The following is a 15258-nucleotide window of genomic DNA, read 5'->3' on the forward strand; positions in this document are numbered from 1 at the left end:
CTGTCCCCGGCGCAGTGAGAAGGGGGGGTCCCCGCGCCCCTCCTCCCGGAGGGGGGGGGCGGGCGGGGGCGGCGCCGGTGCCCAGGCGGGGGTGGGGGGCTCGGCGGGGGGGGTAAGATGGAGTAACCGTCTGTCGGCCGCCGCGGCGGAGCGCTGCCCGCTTCTCTGTTCCCCGGGAAATCCCGCCCCTCCTCGCGCAGGGGGGGAGCCCCGAGCGCCCGTTGGCTGAGACGCGCGCCCGTCACCGTCTCGGCCAATGGGAGCGCTGGCCCCGCCCACCCGGCCCACCCCTATTGGCCGCGGCCCCCAGGAAGGGGATGTGGAGAGGAAGGGAGGGAGGAGAGGAGGGGGGGGAGCGACCGCCGAAGAAAAATGTCCGTATAAGCAGCGCGCCCCGCCCCCGTCCCGCCTCCCCCGCCGCCCTATTGGCTGCGATACCAAAGCGCCGGCCAATTGGCGAGCGGGGCCGCGCCGCCGTCACGGCGAGAAGCCCACCCACGCGGCGAATTGGCCCCGCCCGCCACCGGCGAGACCACGCCCCCCTCTCTGGGGAGCCCTTTTGTGGAATGTTTACATCGCGGCCGCGGCCCGCGCCAGCGGCTCCCCCCGCCGTCCTTCCCCCGGCCCCGGGCCCCGGTGCCAACCGGCTCGGCGGCGAGAGTGGAGGGGGGGGCTCGGCGGTGGGGCCCGGGCCCGGGGGCGGCGCGGCGCTGCCTTTTGTCCCCGACCCCTTCACTTCCGGGATGGCGGCGCCCCACGTGGGGCGGGTCGGTTACACGTGCGGGCGGGGGGCACAGGGCGCACACACACACTCGCTCCCGCACACGCCCCGCACACTCGCACACGCTCACACTCACGCACGCACGCACCGAGGAGGAGGAGGAGGGGGGGCCGTGGGCGGTGCGCGCCGCGGGGGGCGGTGCCTTCAGCAGCCACAGCCAATGGCGTGCCAGGAAGGGGGCGTGGCCGCCGCGGCAATGGCCCCCTCCCTCTCTCCCCCCCCCCCCGCACACACACACTCAGTCACTCGCCTCCCCCCCCGCCCGTCGCGCGCTTCCCGCCGGCGGGATCCGGAGCGCGCGCGCGCCTCCCTCCCCTCCCACCCCCCCCCCGCTTTTCCCTCAGGTTCCCGCCCGGCCGCCCGCCCGGCCCTTGGGAAGCGATTCCCGTGAAGGGGGGCGAAACTGGGAAAGTGCGTGTGGGGGAAGCAGCTGTTACCTACCCTCAACGCGCAGGCGAGCAGCCCTGAATGGAGGGGGAACTCCCCCCGGGGCGGATTGGCCCCGCGGTGCCGATCGTCACGGCCGCACCGCCCACGGCGGGAGGGAGGGAGGGAGGGGGGTGTGAGGGAAAGGCCTCTCCCGGCGGCGGAGGGCGGGAGGGAGCCGGGCCAGCGGGTGCCCCCGCGGCCGCAGCCGGCCTTCCCCTCCGCTAGAACACGAGCTGGACGTGGGGGTTGATGCCTGCGATCGCCGTGTTCCTCTCCCTTTGGAAAGTTGTGGAGTGCGCTGCTGGGCTCCCCAGACGGAGGCTGCAGCAGCCAGGCCTGGCCCGCGTTAGTGCTCGTCTGGGCATCTAGAGCGTGCTCGGGAAAGGGTGAAATACACACATGTTCCACACTTGTGTTAAAATGTGTGTTACAAGCACCTTTACTCAAACAAGGTCTAAATCTCCTAGTTATATTTTTTTTTCTTTGCAGCTGTTCTTCCCTTCCTCAGAGCGGGAGAGCGTTGCAGGCGCCGGCAGCGGGGTGGTGCCGGGACAAGCAGAGGAGCTCTCTCCTCTCTCTCTGTGTCTGGGAGCTGCAGCTCGGTTTAACCCCTGGAAGGGCTCTCGACACGGGGGTTTGAGCCTGCACGGACTGCAGTGCCGCTGGAGATCGAGCCTGAGCCTTGGAAACCGGAGGCAAGGCAGCAGAAGGGCTGGGAAATGAAGCGCTCTGGAGCCAGGCTCTTTCCAAACTCCCAGGGTACAAAATTACAAGCACTAAAGTAATCGTCATTAGCGAGGCGTGCGCGCAGCCAAGAAAGCCAAATGAGACAGGTGGGCACAGCGATGGCAGCGCCGCTTTAGGATTGCCCTGCAATGCCTCTAAACCCCCGTTTCCAAACTCCTGCAGAACTTTGGATTTCGTTCTGTGTTGTTAACTTTTGCCCGTGGTGGCTGATCCCCATCTCTGGGCCACTCCAGGGAAGGGGAGATCCTCCAGGCACCAGGCTGCTTGCACTCAACAGCCCGTATTTCCCACCGCTCTCCAAACAATACAAAGTTTTTCTTTCCAGTAACTTTTGGCTGTCTGCGTGAAGTGACCATTTCCAGAGAAATCCTTGTTTCTACTGCTGAGCAGGACCTGCTGGCACAGAAGGAATGGATGGAACAAAACATCATGTTGTGCAAGAGGACTGAAAATGCTGGCTTTGAGAAGAAACACAGCCCTGGAAATAGTAAGGGAGGGTGAATGTTTGGGTTGTTTTCCCATAGAAAAGGTTTACAACCTTTTCCTCCGCCTCCAGCACAGATGGGCTCTTCATCCCCCCTCGAAGGGAGCAGCATATCCGAGCTGTTCCCATGCACAGCCAGAGTTGGTTATCTCCCTCCCTCTCCTCTGGTTATTCCTATCAGATACCCAGCACGTGAGTCTTGGAAACCTTTTGGTTCTCTGTGCCCACATCCAATGGGATTGACCTAGAAGACACAGCCACCTTTACTGTGTGCACAGAGCAGGCTTGGTTGGGATTTCACAGACATGGGCTGGGCACATGCGTGGGGCCACGTGGGACACTTGGCATCACCTGCAGCTTTCTGATCTGGATCCAACACTTTGCCAAAAGCCCCGCTGAGCCACAGAGAGCTGCTGCTGACAGCACAGGATTAACAATGAACTGCCAACACTCCCCTCCTGCACGTGTGCAGAGAAGAAATCCCATCTGGGTGAAAAAGTTTGGCAGTGAGGAGGGAGGGCCCCAGGAGCCTTCCTTCAGAGGGAATGGGTGCCTGGAGGGAAACTCTGGGGCAGCCTGAGCCAGAGGAGCAGATCACACTGCCTGGGCTGGTGCTGCTCCAGGAGACAGCTGGGTGGAAAATGGCACCTGGAAGGATGGGACACTGCAGCTGAACCAGAATCACTCTCAGGCAGGATGTGCACAGCTCCAGGGGTGCTCCCAACACCCACTTCTCTCCCTCCAGTGCACTATGCCCTGAGACATGCAGCCCGTCCAGACAGATTCCCTGCTGCCTCTGGTTCTGTTCCAGCCTTCCAGTGCCTGTGTCTGACCTCAGTTTGGCACAGCCACGCCAGTCCACCCCCAGAGCACAGGGGAAAGCTTCTCCCTGTGCTAGTCCTAGAAAGACACTGGCATCCCTCACTTTTGTAGGCTCCAGCTGAACAAACACAGGTGCTGCTCTTCACACCCGCCAGCTGCCCTGCTCTGGGGCACGAGCTCTCTGGCTGGCTCTAGGGCTTCATTTGCACAAGCTGCCTTTTTTATTCCCTCATCCCTAAGCCTCAGGCTGCTGCTGCTGCTGCTCCAGGACTGGCATTGCTTGCACCTGAGGGCACTGGTACAGCCCAGGAGCTCCCCCTAATTTTTCTGCCCTACATGCCATCTCAGAGGGGATCCAGAAGCACAGAGGCCATGCCTGCACCCCCAAATCCTGCAGCAAAAGGCAGCAGCAGGCAGATCCCATGGCCAGACAGGAGCCTGATAACCTGAGGCTTGTCAAGGCCCTGGGAAAAGAGGCAGAGCTTGGAGCAGGGTGGGTTGTGCCCCCCTAGCTACGCCAGCTCATTGTGCTGCCTTCCCTCCTGACACTATCCTGCCTGCCCAGGAAAGCTTCCTGCAGCCTGGTTATCTCTGCCTCAGCCTCACCCAGGCCAGAGGAAGCCCAAAACACAGCCCTGTGCTCCTCAAAGTCCACGTGTAGCCAGGGATGGGGCCAGCTGGTTTTTAGAGATCACAGCCCATGCAAAGCCCTGAATTCCCTCCTTCTGTCCTGCCCAATGCCCCCACGACAGCAAAGAGGACTTGTCACTGGTGGTATATTTATATATCAATACAAATAAAAACAAAACAACTCCCAAAAAAGTAACAACAAAAAGGTTTCTCTGAGAGCAAAATAGGAACATTTACAAATACTTCTGGCTCTGGCTTGGATCAAGTTAATGTTAAATACAAAAAAAAAAAAAAAAACCAAACACAAAAAAAACCCCAAAAGAAAACAAAACAAAACCTCCCAAACCCCACGCCCCCCTCCCCCAAGATTATAAAAAAATAAGAATATACACATTCAAAGAGCTTATTACAGTATAAAGTTGGGGAGGCCCAGGCAGTGGCGGGGCTGGGGCAGAGGCTCGGTGCCTCTCCAGGGTTTGGGGTTTACTCTTGCTCAGCGCTTTCCCAGCCCATGACTCAGCGCAGGGCTGGGCCTGCGGGTTCCCAGGGGCAGCTTGGGAAAGCCGGGCAACCTGGAGAGCCAGTCAGTCCCCACAGCCCCATCACCCTGTCACCTCGTACCTAGTGACTCTCTCAGCGGCACCCAAGGGCAGGGGGTGCCTGCCAGCTCAGCACCCCCAGACAACCCAATCCTCCAGATCCTCCCAGGAGCACTGCTGCTATCTCTCTCTCCGTGGGGAGGATGAGACAAAGAAACAGGGGGGACACCATCGGGTATCCTTGTGCCTCCAGCGGGATGGGCACAGGAGTGGGTGCTGGGTCCCAACGCTGCCCATGAGGGGAAATAAGGGCAAGGGGGGGAGACAAGACAGAGCCAGGACCAAACTCACCGCTCCAGAGATCACAGCAGTGAGGTGGCAGGACAGCGGGGACCCTTGGGAGCTGCTACAGGGGAGGTTGTATATATGTATCTATATAATAGCCGGGGGGGTCACAGCGGGGGTATATTATATACACACATACATACAGACACACACATGGAGCGTCAGGTGAGGCCGAAGCACGCGCCTCTTCCTCAGCCCCAGGACTGGGAATACATTTCCTAGGACTTTGCAAAGCCCCTCTCTAGGTGCATCTTAGGTGGTCCCAACAACAACATAAAAAAAACGAAAACAAAATGAAAAAACCCAACAACTCGAAGAGAAGACAAACCACCTCCCCAACCATCCAAACCCAACCGAAACACGACGGGGAGGAGTCTGAGCCCCTTCCCGTGCCGGCAAAGTGGCAGCCACCGTTTGGGTTGAATAAGGCACAGTTCCATAGCAGTGCTGACAGCCGAGGCGCTCCGGCCCTGCTGAGTCCCGGCGGGGCAGCCCCCGAGGATGGGCAGCGGCGTCCGAGGGGGGCGGAGGCTCTCAGTGCCCCGGCGAGCTCCTCTCCTGGGCGGCCCGGCTGTGGTTGGAGAGCAGCAGCCCCTCGCGCTGGGCGTGCTCCAGGATGGCCGTGTAGCAGAAGTAATACTGCTCGGGGGTCTGGATGCTGAAGGCGCGCTGGCTCCGCATGCGCAGCACTGTCTGGTAGATGTTCAGCGTGCCCACGTCCTGCAGCTGTGACAGGCAGATGTCCAGCGCGCAGAAGGTACCTAGGGACGGTGATGGGATGGCATCAGACACCGAATGGCACCATCGCCGCCCCTCGTGAGAACTGGAGTGCTGGTGCTCAGCCCCACACTGATCTCCTCAGGGCATCTGGGGACTTCTCCCAGGTCTGATGGTTGTGGGAAGTCCTGAGGACATGTCTCAGGGTTGTTGTAGTGTGTTTTTATACTCTGTAATACTTTGAAGTAGTTTTGTTTTGTATCCCCATATTTTTCCCAAATGGTTTATCCCAGACTGTACGCCCCTCCCTTTACCTGTGTAATCTCTCTCCCTGGATGAGACCATCCCTAAATCCCCAGCCTGGCTCTCTGTCAATCACTCAGCATCTCATCCCCTCCATCTAGAAGCTTCGGTCCAGGTCACCGAGTGATCAGCCAGAGGCCAGGGTTCAGCCCCCCAAGCCTTGCCCCATATGCTGTCCTAAATGTCTATCCCCAGTATCCATCCCTTAGTGTCACTTATTGGTTAGTAAAATGTTATCTACTTTCAGCATCCACCTCCCTTTAAATGTAACCTTGGCACATCTCCCGGGGCTCTCAGCAGGAGGCCCCCTAAGGTGCAGGAGCTCCCCAGAGCCCCTGAATAAAACCTTGGAGTAATCCCTGCTAAGAGTTGGCCCTTTATCTTCTACCGATGTCTCTGGTGTCTCTTGTGCTGCAAAGGTGACCAGCCCAGGTGCCCTCAGTACCCTCGGGGCACAGAGAGTGTCTCCCTGCTGTCGGCTGACTCGGGACTGGCTGGGGATCCTGAGAGGCTCCCAGAGAGACAGAGACAGTGGGTCCCCAGGATGGAAACGCCCCAGGGAAGCTGCACTTGTCACCCCACCATCCCCAAACCTCCCCCACGCCCATTACCTGTCCTGCCAATGCCAGCGCTGCAGTGCACCACGACTGGGGGTCCCCCGGGGTGGCCCTTGAAGCGAGGTCCCAGGGCGCTGACAGCCACTCTCTGCTGCTGCTTCACGGCCCCCAGAAAGTCAATGAGAGTGGCAGCAGAAGAGGGGACACCATAATCTGGCCAGCTCAGGTACTGGAAGTGGGACACCAGCCGCCGCTCCCTGGTCTGGAGAAAGCAGGGGCTTTAGACTCTCTTTCCTCCCCTGATCCCTGGTGCCCCCATGCCATTCCTCCACCAGGCAGCTGTGCCCACGCACCTCTGAGCTGTGGATCTCCAGGATGGTCTTCTTGTAATGGTTGAGGTTCTCTATGCCCAGGTTGGTGATGGTCAGGGCCCCAAAGCACGCCTGGAAATCCTTTTCCAGGGGCCAGTACTGGCCGCACTTCCTCCTGCCTCCCTCCTCCAGCCTGGGAACATGACAACGACAAGCTGGTAATGTCCTCCTTGTCCTGCCTGAGACACCTCCCATGCCACCCAGCCTTGGTCCTTTGGAGATCCCACAGGGACCAAACAGTCTGTCCTTGACCCCATGTCCCACTTCTGTGGGGCTCTGGCTGGCACCACTGCTGCAGGATCACTGCCCCGAGCCCAGCACTGCTTATCCCACACCAAAAATGCTCATTTGGCACAGAAAAAGGGGGCTGTGTCCCTCCATGAGCGCTCACCGGGTTGTCATCACGATCACCAGGACGTTCTGCTCCCACACCATGCGCCAGAAGTCACCATAGGTGTTTTCCAGAGGCCCTGCAGGGAAAGCCACACATCAGCCCAAAACCTCATGGATCTGGGGAACCCCTTGGCCAGCAGCAGCCACCAGCCCCCCCTCACCCCCCCAGGGAACCACAGCCCCTTCCTGCAGGGGCTGACCCAGGTGTGGCTCCATGAACAGCCAGGAGCTGTCACCGACAGTCACCTCCAGCACCAGTGTCCCTATGGCTCAGCACTGATCCTGCCTCTCTGCCCATCCCTGGGCAGATGGGGCAAATCCAGAGCTGGGATAGGGGCAAGGAGAGGGCTGCTATCATGGATGGAGATGAATCCCCTTGCTCTCTTCCAGGGGGAGAAGGAAAAACTTCAGTCCACTAGCTGGAAACTGAGAGAGGAATAAATACACCCAGGGAGGAGTAAATACACTCTGGGAGAAGGGGGACCTGCTGGGCAGTGCCCAGCTCCTGGGATGTCCCCCATGGCCAGCAGCTGACACGGGGCAGAGAGGTGGAACCCAGGGCTGCACCAGGAGCAGAACATCCCCTTGCTGGCTCAGCCATACCCTGAGTGCCAATGTAAGCATTCCTCTGCTTGTAGCCATCCATGAAGCTCGCATTGATGTAGTCAGTCAGCTGCAGGGAGAAAAGCATGGGTGAGGGAAGGCCTCCAGACCCCTGGGACAGCTGTGCCAGCTTCCCACAGGACTGTGGGGCTCCCTCCTGGGCTGGCTCACCTCCGGGCGGCTGTATGGCTTTGCCAGCTTGACACGGGTTTGGTCCAGGCAGGGCACGTCCCCGTACCGGTTCTTGTCCTGGTTGTAGGGTGCCCTGGAGAGGGAAGCAGGGATGGATTCCAGGCAAGGCAAAGGCAGCATCCCTCCCTCTGCGCAAGCCTCTGGGGCCCGTAGCCTGGGCTCTGCTGCCATCACCTGGCCAAAGCCTCGGGAAGCAGAGTCCCGGCCAGGTCCTGGTCCCTGCTGTCCTCTGCAGCTCCCCCTTATTCCCAGAGGCTGCAGGACCCACAGAGGGGGCTCCCACCATCCCTAGGCCGGGGTTCTGTGTTGCTAACCCAAAGCACCACACCATGAAGAGGCCAATGAACCCCACCCAGCAGCAGAAGCATGGTGGGATGAGGGGGCACACAGCTTTTTGGGGTGAGAGGGGCACCCGGCTCCCCCCCACAACTCACAAAGAGCAGGCGAAGGTGCCGGCGGGGCTCCTGCGCCGAATGTCTTCGTACTCCTCATAGATGCCACGTTTCTGCTTGTGGCTGACGTGGTCCAGCAGCTCCTGCAGGGTGACAGACTTGGGCCCGGGGACGTGGACGGAGCCGTTATCTTTGGGGGCCGCCAGCGGCACCAGGATGAGCTCGTCCAGGGGGTCGGGGTGCCCGTTCTGCTGGGGCAGGAACCGGCAGTTCCAGCTCAGAGGGTCCAGCTTGAGGGACCCCCCGAGGTACTCAGGGAGGCACTCCCGGGGCAGGTGATCCTTCAGCTCCGACATCTTCACCATCTGCACCTGTGAGAGGAAGGGGACAGGCGGGGGTGACTCCAAGAAGGCTGGAGAGGATTCGCCAGGGATGGAACAGGGATGCCAAAGGTCTGGTGCTCGGCAGCTTCCAGCAGATGGGGCTGAATGGCACAAGCTGCTTTCACCACCGTGGCACGAAGGGAAAGCAGCCTCAGCCCTGCCTGCTGAGGCTCCTGTGCCAGGAGAGTCCCATGCCAGGAGGGTCCCCACTCACCCGCTCCCGCAGCTTCTCCTTCAGCAGCAGGCTGATGATGGAGTAGGGCACACGGAACCACATGGGTGCTCCCACGATGAAAACCTTCTTCAGCCGAGCTGGGAAGGCACCCTGTGGGCGTGAAGAGGGGGTCAGACCCACTCTGCTGTGGCAGGGGACATATCCTAGCAGAGGTGACAGCCAGCACAGGAACCCATGAGGGCAATGCCACATCTGAAGTGTGCCTCGCACGCTTACAGCTGTGCTGGCTTTTATGACTTGATAAGGAACCAAATTACTTCCTTGGAATTAGGTAAGCAGAGGGTTTGGCTCCACAGGGAGAGGTGAAGACTGGGAACTGGGATTATGCAAAGAACACACCCTGGCCAGTATTTACTCTTATTGATTTTTTTCCGGAGAAGGGAGGAGGCACCAAATGCCAGCACGATTAAAAAATAATTTGCATCTGTTTTCCCAAAAGTGCTGCCAGCAGCTGTGAGAGGAATCCAGCCTGAGGACAGCTGATCCCTCCCGCCCGCGCCACACCGCAGCCGCAGCCGGGTGCAGCCTGGAAAGCTCCCAGTGCCTCCCGAGGTCCTGCAGCCGGTGCTGCTGGCTGAGACGTGGTCAGCGTGGTCTGGGGGGCAAACTGATGCCAAAACCACAGGACTTTGGGTTCTTGGTGAGTGAGTGGCCCACACACTGTCCTCAGGTATCAATTAACCCCCAGGTACCACCTTGAGCAGGTTGAGGATCTTCTTGCTGAGGTCCAGCTCGAAGTTGGTGTACTGTGACCCTGCCATGTCGTAGATGAATACCAGCCCGTTCCTTTGTGTCTCAAAGCTGAGAGGAGGAAAAGAACAACATCAATCCCACAACATGCAACCACCTGGCCCCTGCATCAGCAGCTCTGCCCCATACTGACCCCCAAAAATCCCTTCCCATGCTTCCAGAAGGACTCACAGACCCAAACCTTGCTTCTGCACTTCCCAGCTGCTTCACCATCTCTTCCTACAACCCTCATTTAAGCCAGACTCGTGCCTTAAGCCTGCCTCAGCAGCATCACTCGTGATGGGTAAGGTCAAAAACAGAAAGAGCCCAGCAGGATAAATGGCAGGGGAATGTCCTGGGTTTATATTTTTGGCAGGGCTCACGTTACGTCTGGCCGATGGTGGGGCTGCCTCCTCCCCAGCCAGAGCCTGCAGGAATCCAGGACTTTGCTAAACTGAACCCAGGGCGTGGACAGGGCAAGGCAGCAAAGAGCCTGGCTCAGGGCTCGGGGGATTTTGCTCCCCTGCTGAACAGCTCCGTAAGGAGGGCTGGCTAGAGCTCAAAGCAGGGAATTTCAAGCCATGGGGAGCAGTGATCTCCCTGGGACCCTTCAGTATGAGACAGGGTAGCCCTGCAGAGGCAGGCTCACCTCTCCACAGCTCGGTCCAGCAGGTAGAAGAGTGCCTGGAGCACCACGTGCTGCACGCTCTTGCTGGGGTGGTGCAGCTTGGCTGTGAACAGGGCGATGGAGGCTCCCGAGGGGTCCCGCACGCTCTGCCAAGGAAACAGGGTCAGGTTTCTGCAGCATCCCCATGGAGCAGAGCTGGGAGAAGCCCCCCAGCTGGGGGAGCTCCCTGGGGGACACCCCACCTACCAGAATGGTGAATTTCCCACTGAGCAGCTCCGAGCGCAGTGGCTCCTCGTGCGGCTTCAGCTTCACAATCCCCTCCTTGAGCCGCGTCTCCTGTGGCACAGAGGGCAGTGACAGGGGGCACAGGGGGCACAGGGGACACAGGGGGCACAGGCACAGCCCACCCAGCTGTCCCAGGGAACCTCTGCTCCATGGGATCATCTTCCAGCACACCCCCCAGTAACAGAAGGAGCAGCTTTGCAACACCAGGTTGGAAAAGGCAATCATGGATGTATATCGTTAACACATAGGGAAATGCTCTGTGGGCAGCACACACCAGGCAGGAGGGGGCACCCCATGAGCTGCTCCCAGAGCACGGGAAGGGATCGGGATTGGTGAGATCTCCATGGCAACCCGCCTTGGCTGAAAAAGGATTTTCCAGCTGGATAAAACTTGTAAGGGAGAGAGAGAAAGAAAAAGGAGGAGGGGGAGGGTGGTCCCAGGAAGCCCTCAGATGGAGGGGTTCCCATCTCACTCACCCGGTAGGAGTGGAAGAGCTCGATGGCCCGCAGGACGTCGAACTTGCGGGCCATGAGGAACTTGACAGCCACATTCCAGGAGAGCGGGGACACATTGTACTGGCCTGTCCACTTGTTGATCTCCTCCAGGAACTGCTTGGTGGCCTGTGGGAGAGATCAGGGGCATGCAGTGAGACAGGGTGAGAGGAAGAGGAGAAGGAGGAGAAGTGGCCAAGGAGCATCCCTGGTCATTGTTGGAGCTACAATCCTCAACAGACCCAGCAGCTTCTCGGGGTGAAGCAGGGAGCTCCACAACAAAAGGGGTGAGGGCAGTGGCAATGGAGATGGCAGAAGTGCTACATGGGAAAGGGGAGCAAGGGGTGGGAAAAATGGCCTGGAGGCTGGGAGAGGGGGAGCAAAAGGAGGATTTTGCAGGCAACAAACTCCCATTCAGACACAGCATCCCCAGCACAGCCCCATCAGCTGGCAGTGGCCTCCTGGGGCTGCAGCTCCACCACGGGGCAGCAAATTCGGCTGAGGGAACACAGGCAGTGACATTGGAGGGCTGACACTTCGACCAGCTCGCCCAGTAACACCAGTTTCACACATACATGGAACACCAGGAGGGTCCCAGGACACAGCTTTGCCTTCTGCCGTGGATTGATCCCCTGTCCCCCAGGGGAGACAGGGCAGTCTTCCACAGCATCCTGCTCAATGGAAGGAGACACCAAAATGCCTTCCTCCCACCCAGGCACACGCCAAATAAAGCAGCTTCCAGGCTCCCAGAGCGGAGGATGGTGAGCAAGGAGGTGGAGGAGGGAGGGCAGTGCTGAAGGCTGGCTCCGGGAGGGAGGGAGGGAGGGAGGGAGGCAGCCAGGCGGCGGTGTAGGATGTCAGGCACGGAGTTACTGGGAACTATTCAGAGTTACTGGGAGCTATTGAGCCAGAAAAGCTTGTCGGTGTTAATGACTTCCGACAGGAGGAAGCCAAGGGCCGGGGTTTATCGGCGGCGCGAGGCTCGGCAGGGACAGCGAGCCCCTCTCATGGGATGGGCCCCAGGAGCCCGGCTCATCCCGGGGTCTCTCCCCACACTCTGCAGCCAGGAGATCCCTAACGTGGTCCCAGAGTCACACAAAGCAGCCAGGCAAGCGCCACAGGATAATAAATGGGGCAATACAGGAACCATCTTCAGCCTTAACATAGCACACATCCCCACACCCATATCTGTAAACATATCCTATCAATATATCCTGGGCACACCTCTGCTTTGCCAGGGAATCCCCTGTGGCACCCAGTTGCTCAAAATCCAGGGCAGCAGATGCAAACCCAAAATAAGTGAAGAAGATCCTTCCCCAGCACAGGCAAGGTGTGGGAGTGAGAGCCAGGTACAAATCCCACTTACTTCCCTTGGACAAAGACCAGAGCTGACACCACAGCCTGAGCTGGCAATGATACTCCAAAATAACGGGAAGGGAGTCCCCAGATGATGGGAAGAGAGGCCCAGAGGGCATGATGGCAATGAGGAGAGCATGCAGCCTGCAGTTCAACCCGGCACACTTCTCACAATCCCATTTCCAGCAGCTGTCACGAGGGGTGATGGGCTTTTGCAAGGGGAAGATGCACAAGAACAAGCACTATCTTTGCAGGGCAGCTCAGCCATGAATTCCAGCTTTCCCTGGGAACACAACCAAATTCCAAACTTACCAGTGCTGCCATTCAACAGCAGGGAGCCAGGCATTACAGAGCTGAGCATCAATGCCAGCCATAGCTCTGCCCCCTTTGTGCTCCACTGGGTCTCATCACCACTCCCAGCCCCAATCCCAAATGGATTTATACACATGTCAATCCCAGCAGAGCAGGGATCGCTCCACGTGCCAAAAGCAAAGCCTGTGACCCAGAGCTGCAGCAAGAAGTCCTGTTTCTGCAGCACTGGGAGTGAAACTGTCCGTGGCCAGGCGTTTGGAACAATGCTGGTCTTTGGAGTGCTGGCGTCATCCCCGTCCCCGCTGCGCTGGAGCAGGGTGGTGACAAAGCCACTGCTGCTGGAATCCAGGGGTTCTCCCAGCCCTCCTCCCCCAGGCAGCAAACCTGCCCTCCTTCTTCAGCGTGGGGAAGTGGGGGATAAAGCTGTGGAAACTGCAGCTGGGCTGAAAACCTTCAAGGAAAATTGGTTTGGCTCCTTGGGGATAGGCCAGGGAGGGAGCTGCAGAGAGCCAGTAGAAGGGATGTCCCAAGGCTGGCCTAAGAGGAGATGGGTGAATTTCCCCCTGGCTTGCTGTTGGTAAGAGGGGAGAGTGGAGGAATCTTGATGAAGGGATGGCAGGAAGGGCATGTTCCAGCCCAAACCACAACTTACCCATGGAAAGAAGGAAACTTCTGTTATTTTGGCTTCCAGGCCACCGAGGGCAGCACGGAAGGCAGCCTTCCCCACACCAAGCTGATGACCCAAACGTGGAGCCACTATTGCAAACATCTCTTCACCTTCTCCATCCAATACTCCCAAACAAACCAGACATCTCAGATCCCTCCCCTGGGATGCTGCTCCCACTGCAGACCAGCCTTCCCTGCCGGTGCAGGATCTCCAAAACCTCTATTTCTAGAAGCTTTGCCCCCTCCATGACACAGGAGAAACGCAAATCTCAGGCACCTGTGGGGACAGAGGACATTCCCTCCTTGGACACTCCAAGGACACTCCCCATTCCTTGGGATTTGATCACCCTGGAGAGAGCAGTGCTGCTCCCAGGAGGAAACAGCCTGGTAGCTCTGCGTTTGCTGAGCACCACCGCAGGCTGCAGGAGGGGCACTTCCATGGAGGTTTTGGGACTCGGCATCTCCATCCCAGCCCTCCTAAACCTCCCTGTAGAAACGAAGCATTTTTAAAGGAGAAAACCAACCAGCCAACCAACGGGAAAACCGACCATTTTGGAAGGAAAACGGGACTTTTTGCCTTTTCGCTCTGCAGTGCCCAGCGCCACCAACGTGGCCAGTGTGACAGCCCGAGGGGGCAGAGGGATGCCGGCAGCTCGCCCAGCCCCGCTGCCGGGCTCCACATCCCCATGCACGGGGAAGCGCAGCGGCCGCGGGCGGGCAAGGCTGGCGGAGAGAGGACAAAGGAGGGGACGGGCAGGGATGGCTGCGGCCACCCGAGGCGGCCGGGCCGGCTCCAGGGCCCCGTTCCCCGAGCCCAGCAACATCCTCCCGCGGTGACGCAAGGCCGGCGGAGGAAGCCGGGACGTCACGGGAGGCCTGGGGCGTGGGAAGCGCGTGCACACGCATCCATCCATCCATCTATCCATCCATCCATCCATCCATCCCCATCCCCACGCACCATCCCCACCGCAGGGAGCCTTGCCTGGGGGCCACGCTGCCCTGGGGATGCGGGACCCACGCCCCAGCACCCACGGCGGGGGCCTTGCGAGAGCTCCTGGGGAGCGGGAAGGCTGGGGGGGGTGCGTGGATGGGGGCTGCAGGGTGGGCGCTGCGTGGGTTGGGAGGCTGCGGGTTTGGCATGGATGGATGGGGGGCTGCGTGGGGATGTGGGGGGTTCCCATGGGGAGAATCGCCTGGCTGGGAGAAAAACCAGCCTGGCAACCCGGGCTAGCCAAATAACGATGGGAAAGGAGCGGTGTGGGGAAGGAGCCCCCGGGGTCCTGCCCAGCCCGACCCGGGGAAGAGGAGCCCGGCGGGACCTACCTGCTCCTCCTCGGCGCTGAGCTCCGCGGCCATGCTGCGCGCCGCGCCGGGCCGGGCCGGGCCGGGCCGAGCCGAGCCGGGCTGCTCTAGGCGGAGGACGCCCCGGCGGAGCCCATCCCCGGCGCTGCGGGCACCGGCCCCTCCCGGCGGCGAGGGCGGCTCCGCCCCGGGGGCCCCGCCGAAAGTGCCGAGAAAATTAAAATAAAACGGGGGAACAAAAAAAATTAAATTAAATATCTATGTAAGCGTGTGCGTGTGTTGGTGCGAGCCCCCCGGGAAGTTTGGCTCGGCCCGGGAGCGCCGCTCGGCTGGGCCGGGCCGAGCCGAGCTCCCGCCCCGCTCCGCTCTGCCCCGGCGGGGGCGGCGGCAGGAAGCGCCCGCAGCCCCCGGTCCCTCCTCCCCGTCCCCTCCCCGCGGCTCGGCCGACCCCGCAGGGCGGGCGGGGGACAGGAAGCGCTCCCCGGCGGGGGGGGGGAGCGGGGGACAGCAGCCGGGATGGGGCCGGAGGGGCCCGGAGCCCCCCCGGCTCCGCGGCGGCTCCCCCA

The 15258-nt window shown here is 60.2% G+C and overlaps 1 protein-coding gene across 2 annotated transcripts; it reads right to left on the bottom strand.

Moving 5' to 3' along the window:
• Nucleotides 1-4022: 4022 nt before the first annotated feature.
• On the bottom strand, nucleotides 4023-14999 carry PTPN9 (protein tyrosine phosphatase non-receptor type 9). 2 transcript variants are annotated; one of them, XM_058033740.1, is made up of 13 exons: nucleotides 14714-14999; nucleotides 11042-11185; nucleotides 10527-10616; nucleotides 10302-10426; nucleotides 9619-9724; nucleotides 8903-9013; nucleotides 8348-8676; nucleotides 7893-7986; nucleotides 7722-7791; nucleotides 7117-7195; nucleotides 6708-6858; nucleotides 6409-6616; nucleotides 4023-5538 (listed from the first exon to the last, which is right to left on the bottom strand). In XM_058033740.1, exons 1-13 carry the CDS (start codon nucleotides 14744-14746, stop codon nucleotides 5312-5314), a joined length of 1767 nt encoding a protein of 588 aa, XP_057889723.1. In that variant the 5' UTR covers nucleotides 14747-14999; the 3' UTR covers nucleotides 4023-5311. The 2 variants fall into 2 exon arrangements, with proteins under 2 accessions (XP_057889723.1, XP_057889722.1); XM_058033739.1 differs by lacking the exon at nucleotides 14714-14999 and adding an exon at nucleotides 13377-13740.
• Between the last annotated feature and the right edge of the window lie 259 nt (nucleotides 15000-15258).

Source organism: Melospiza georgiana, chromosome 13 (genome assembly GCF_028018845.1).
Source record: "Melospiza georgiana isolate bMelGeo1 chromosome 13, bMelGeo1.pri, whole genome shotgun sequence".
Classification (NCBI taxonomy): Eukaryota; Metazoa; Chordata; class Aves; order Passeriformes; family Passerellidae; genus Melospiza; species Melospiza georgiana.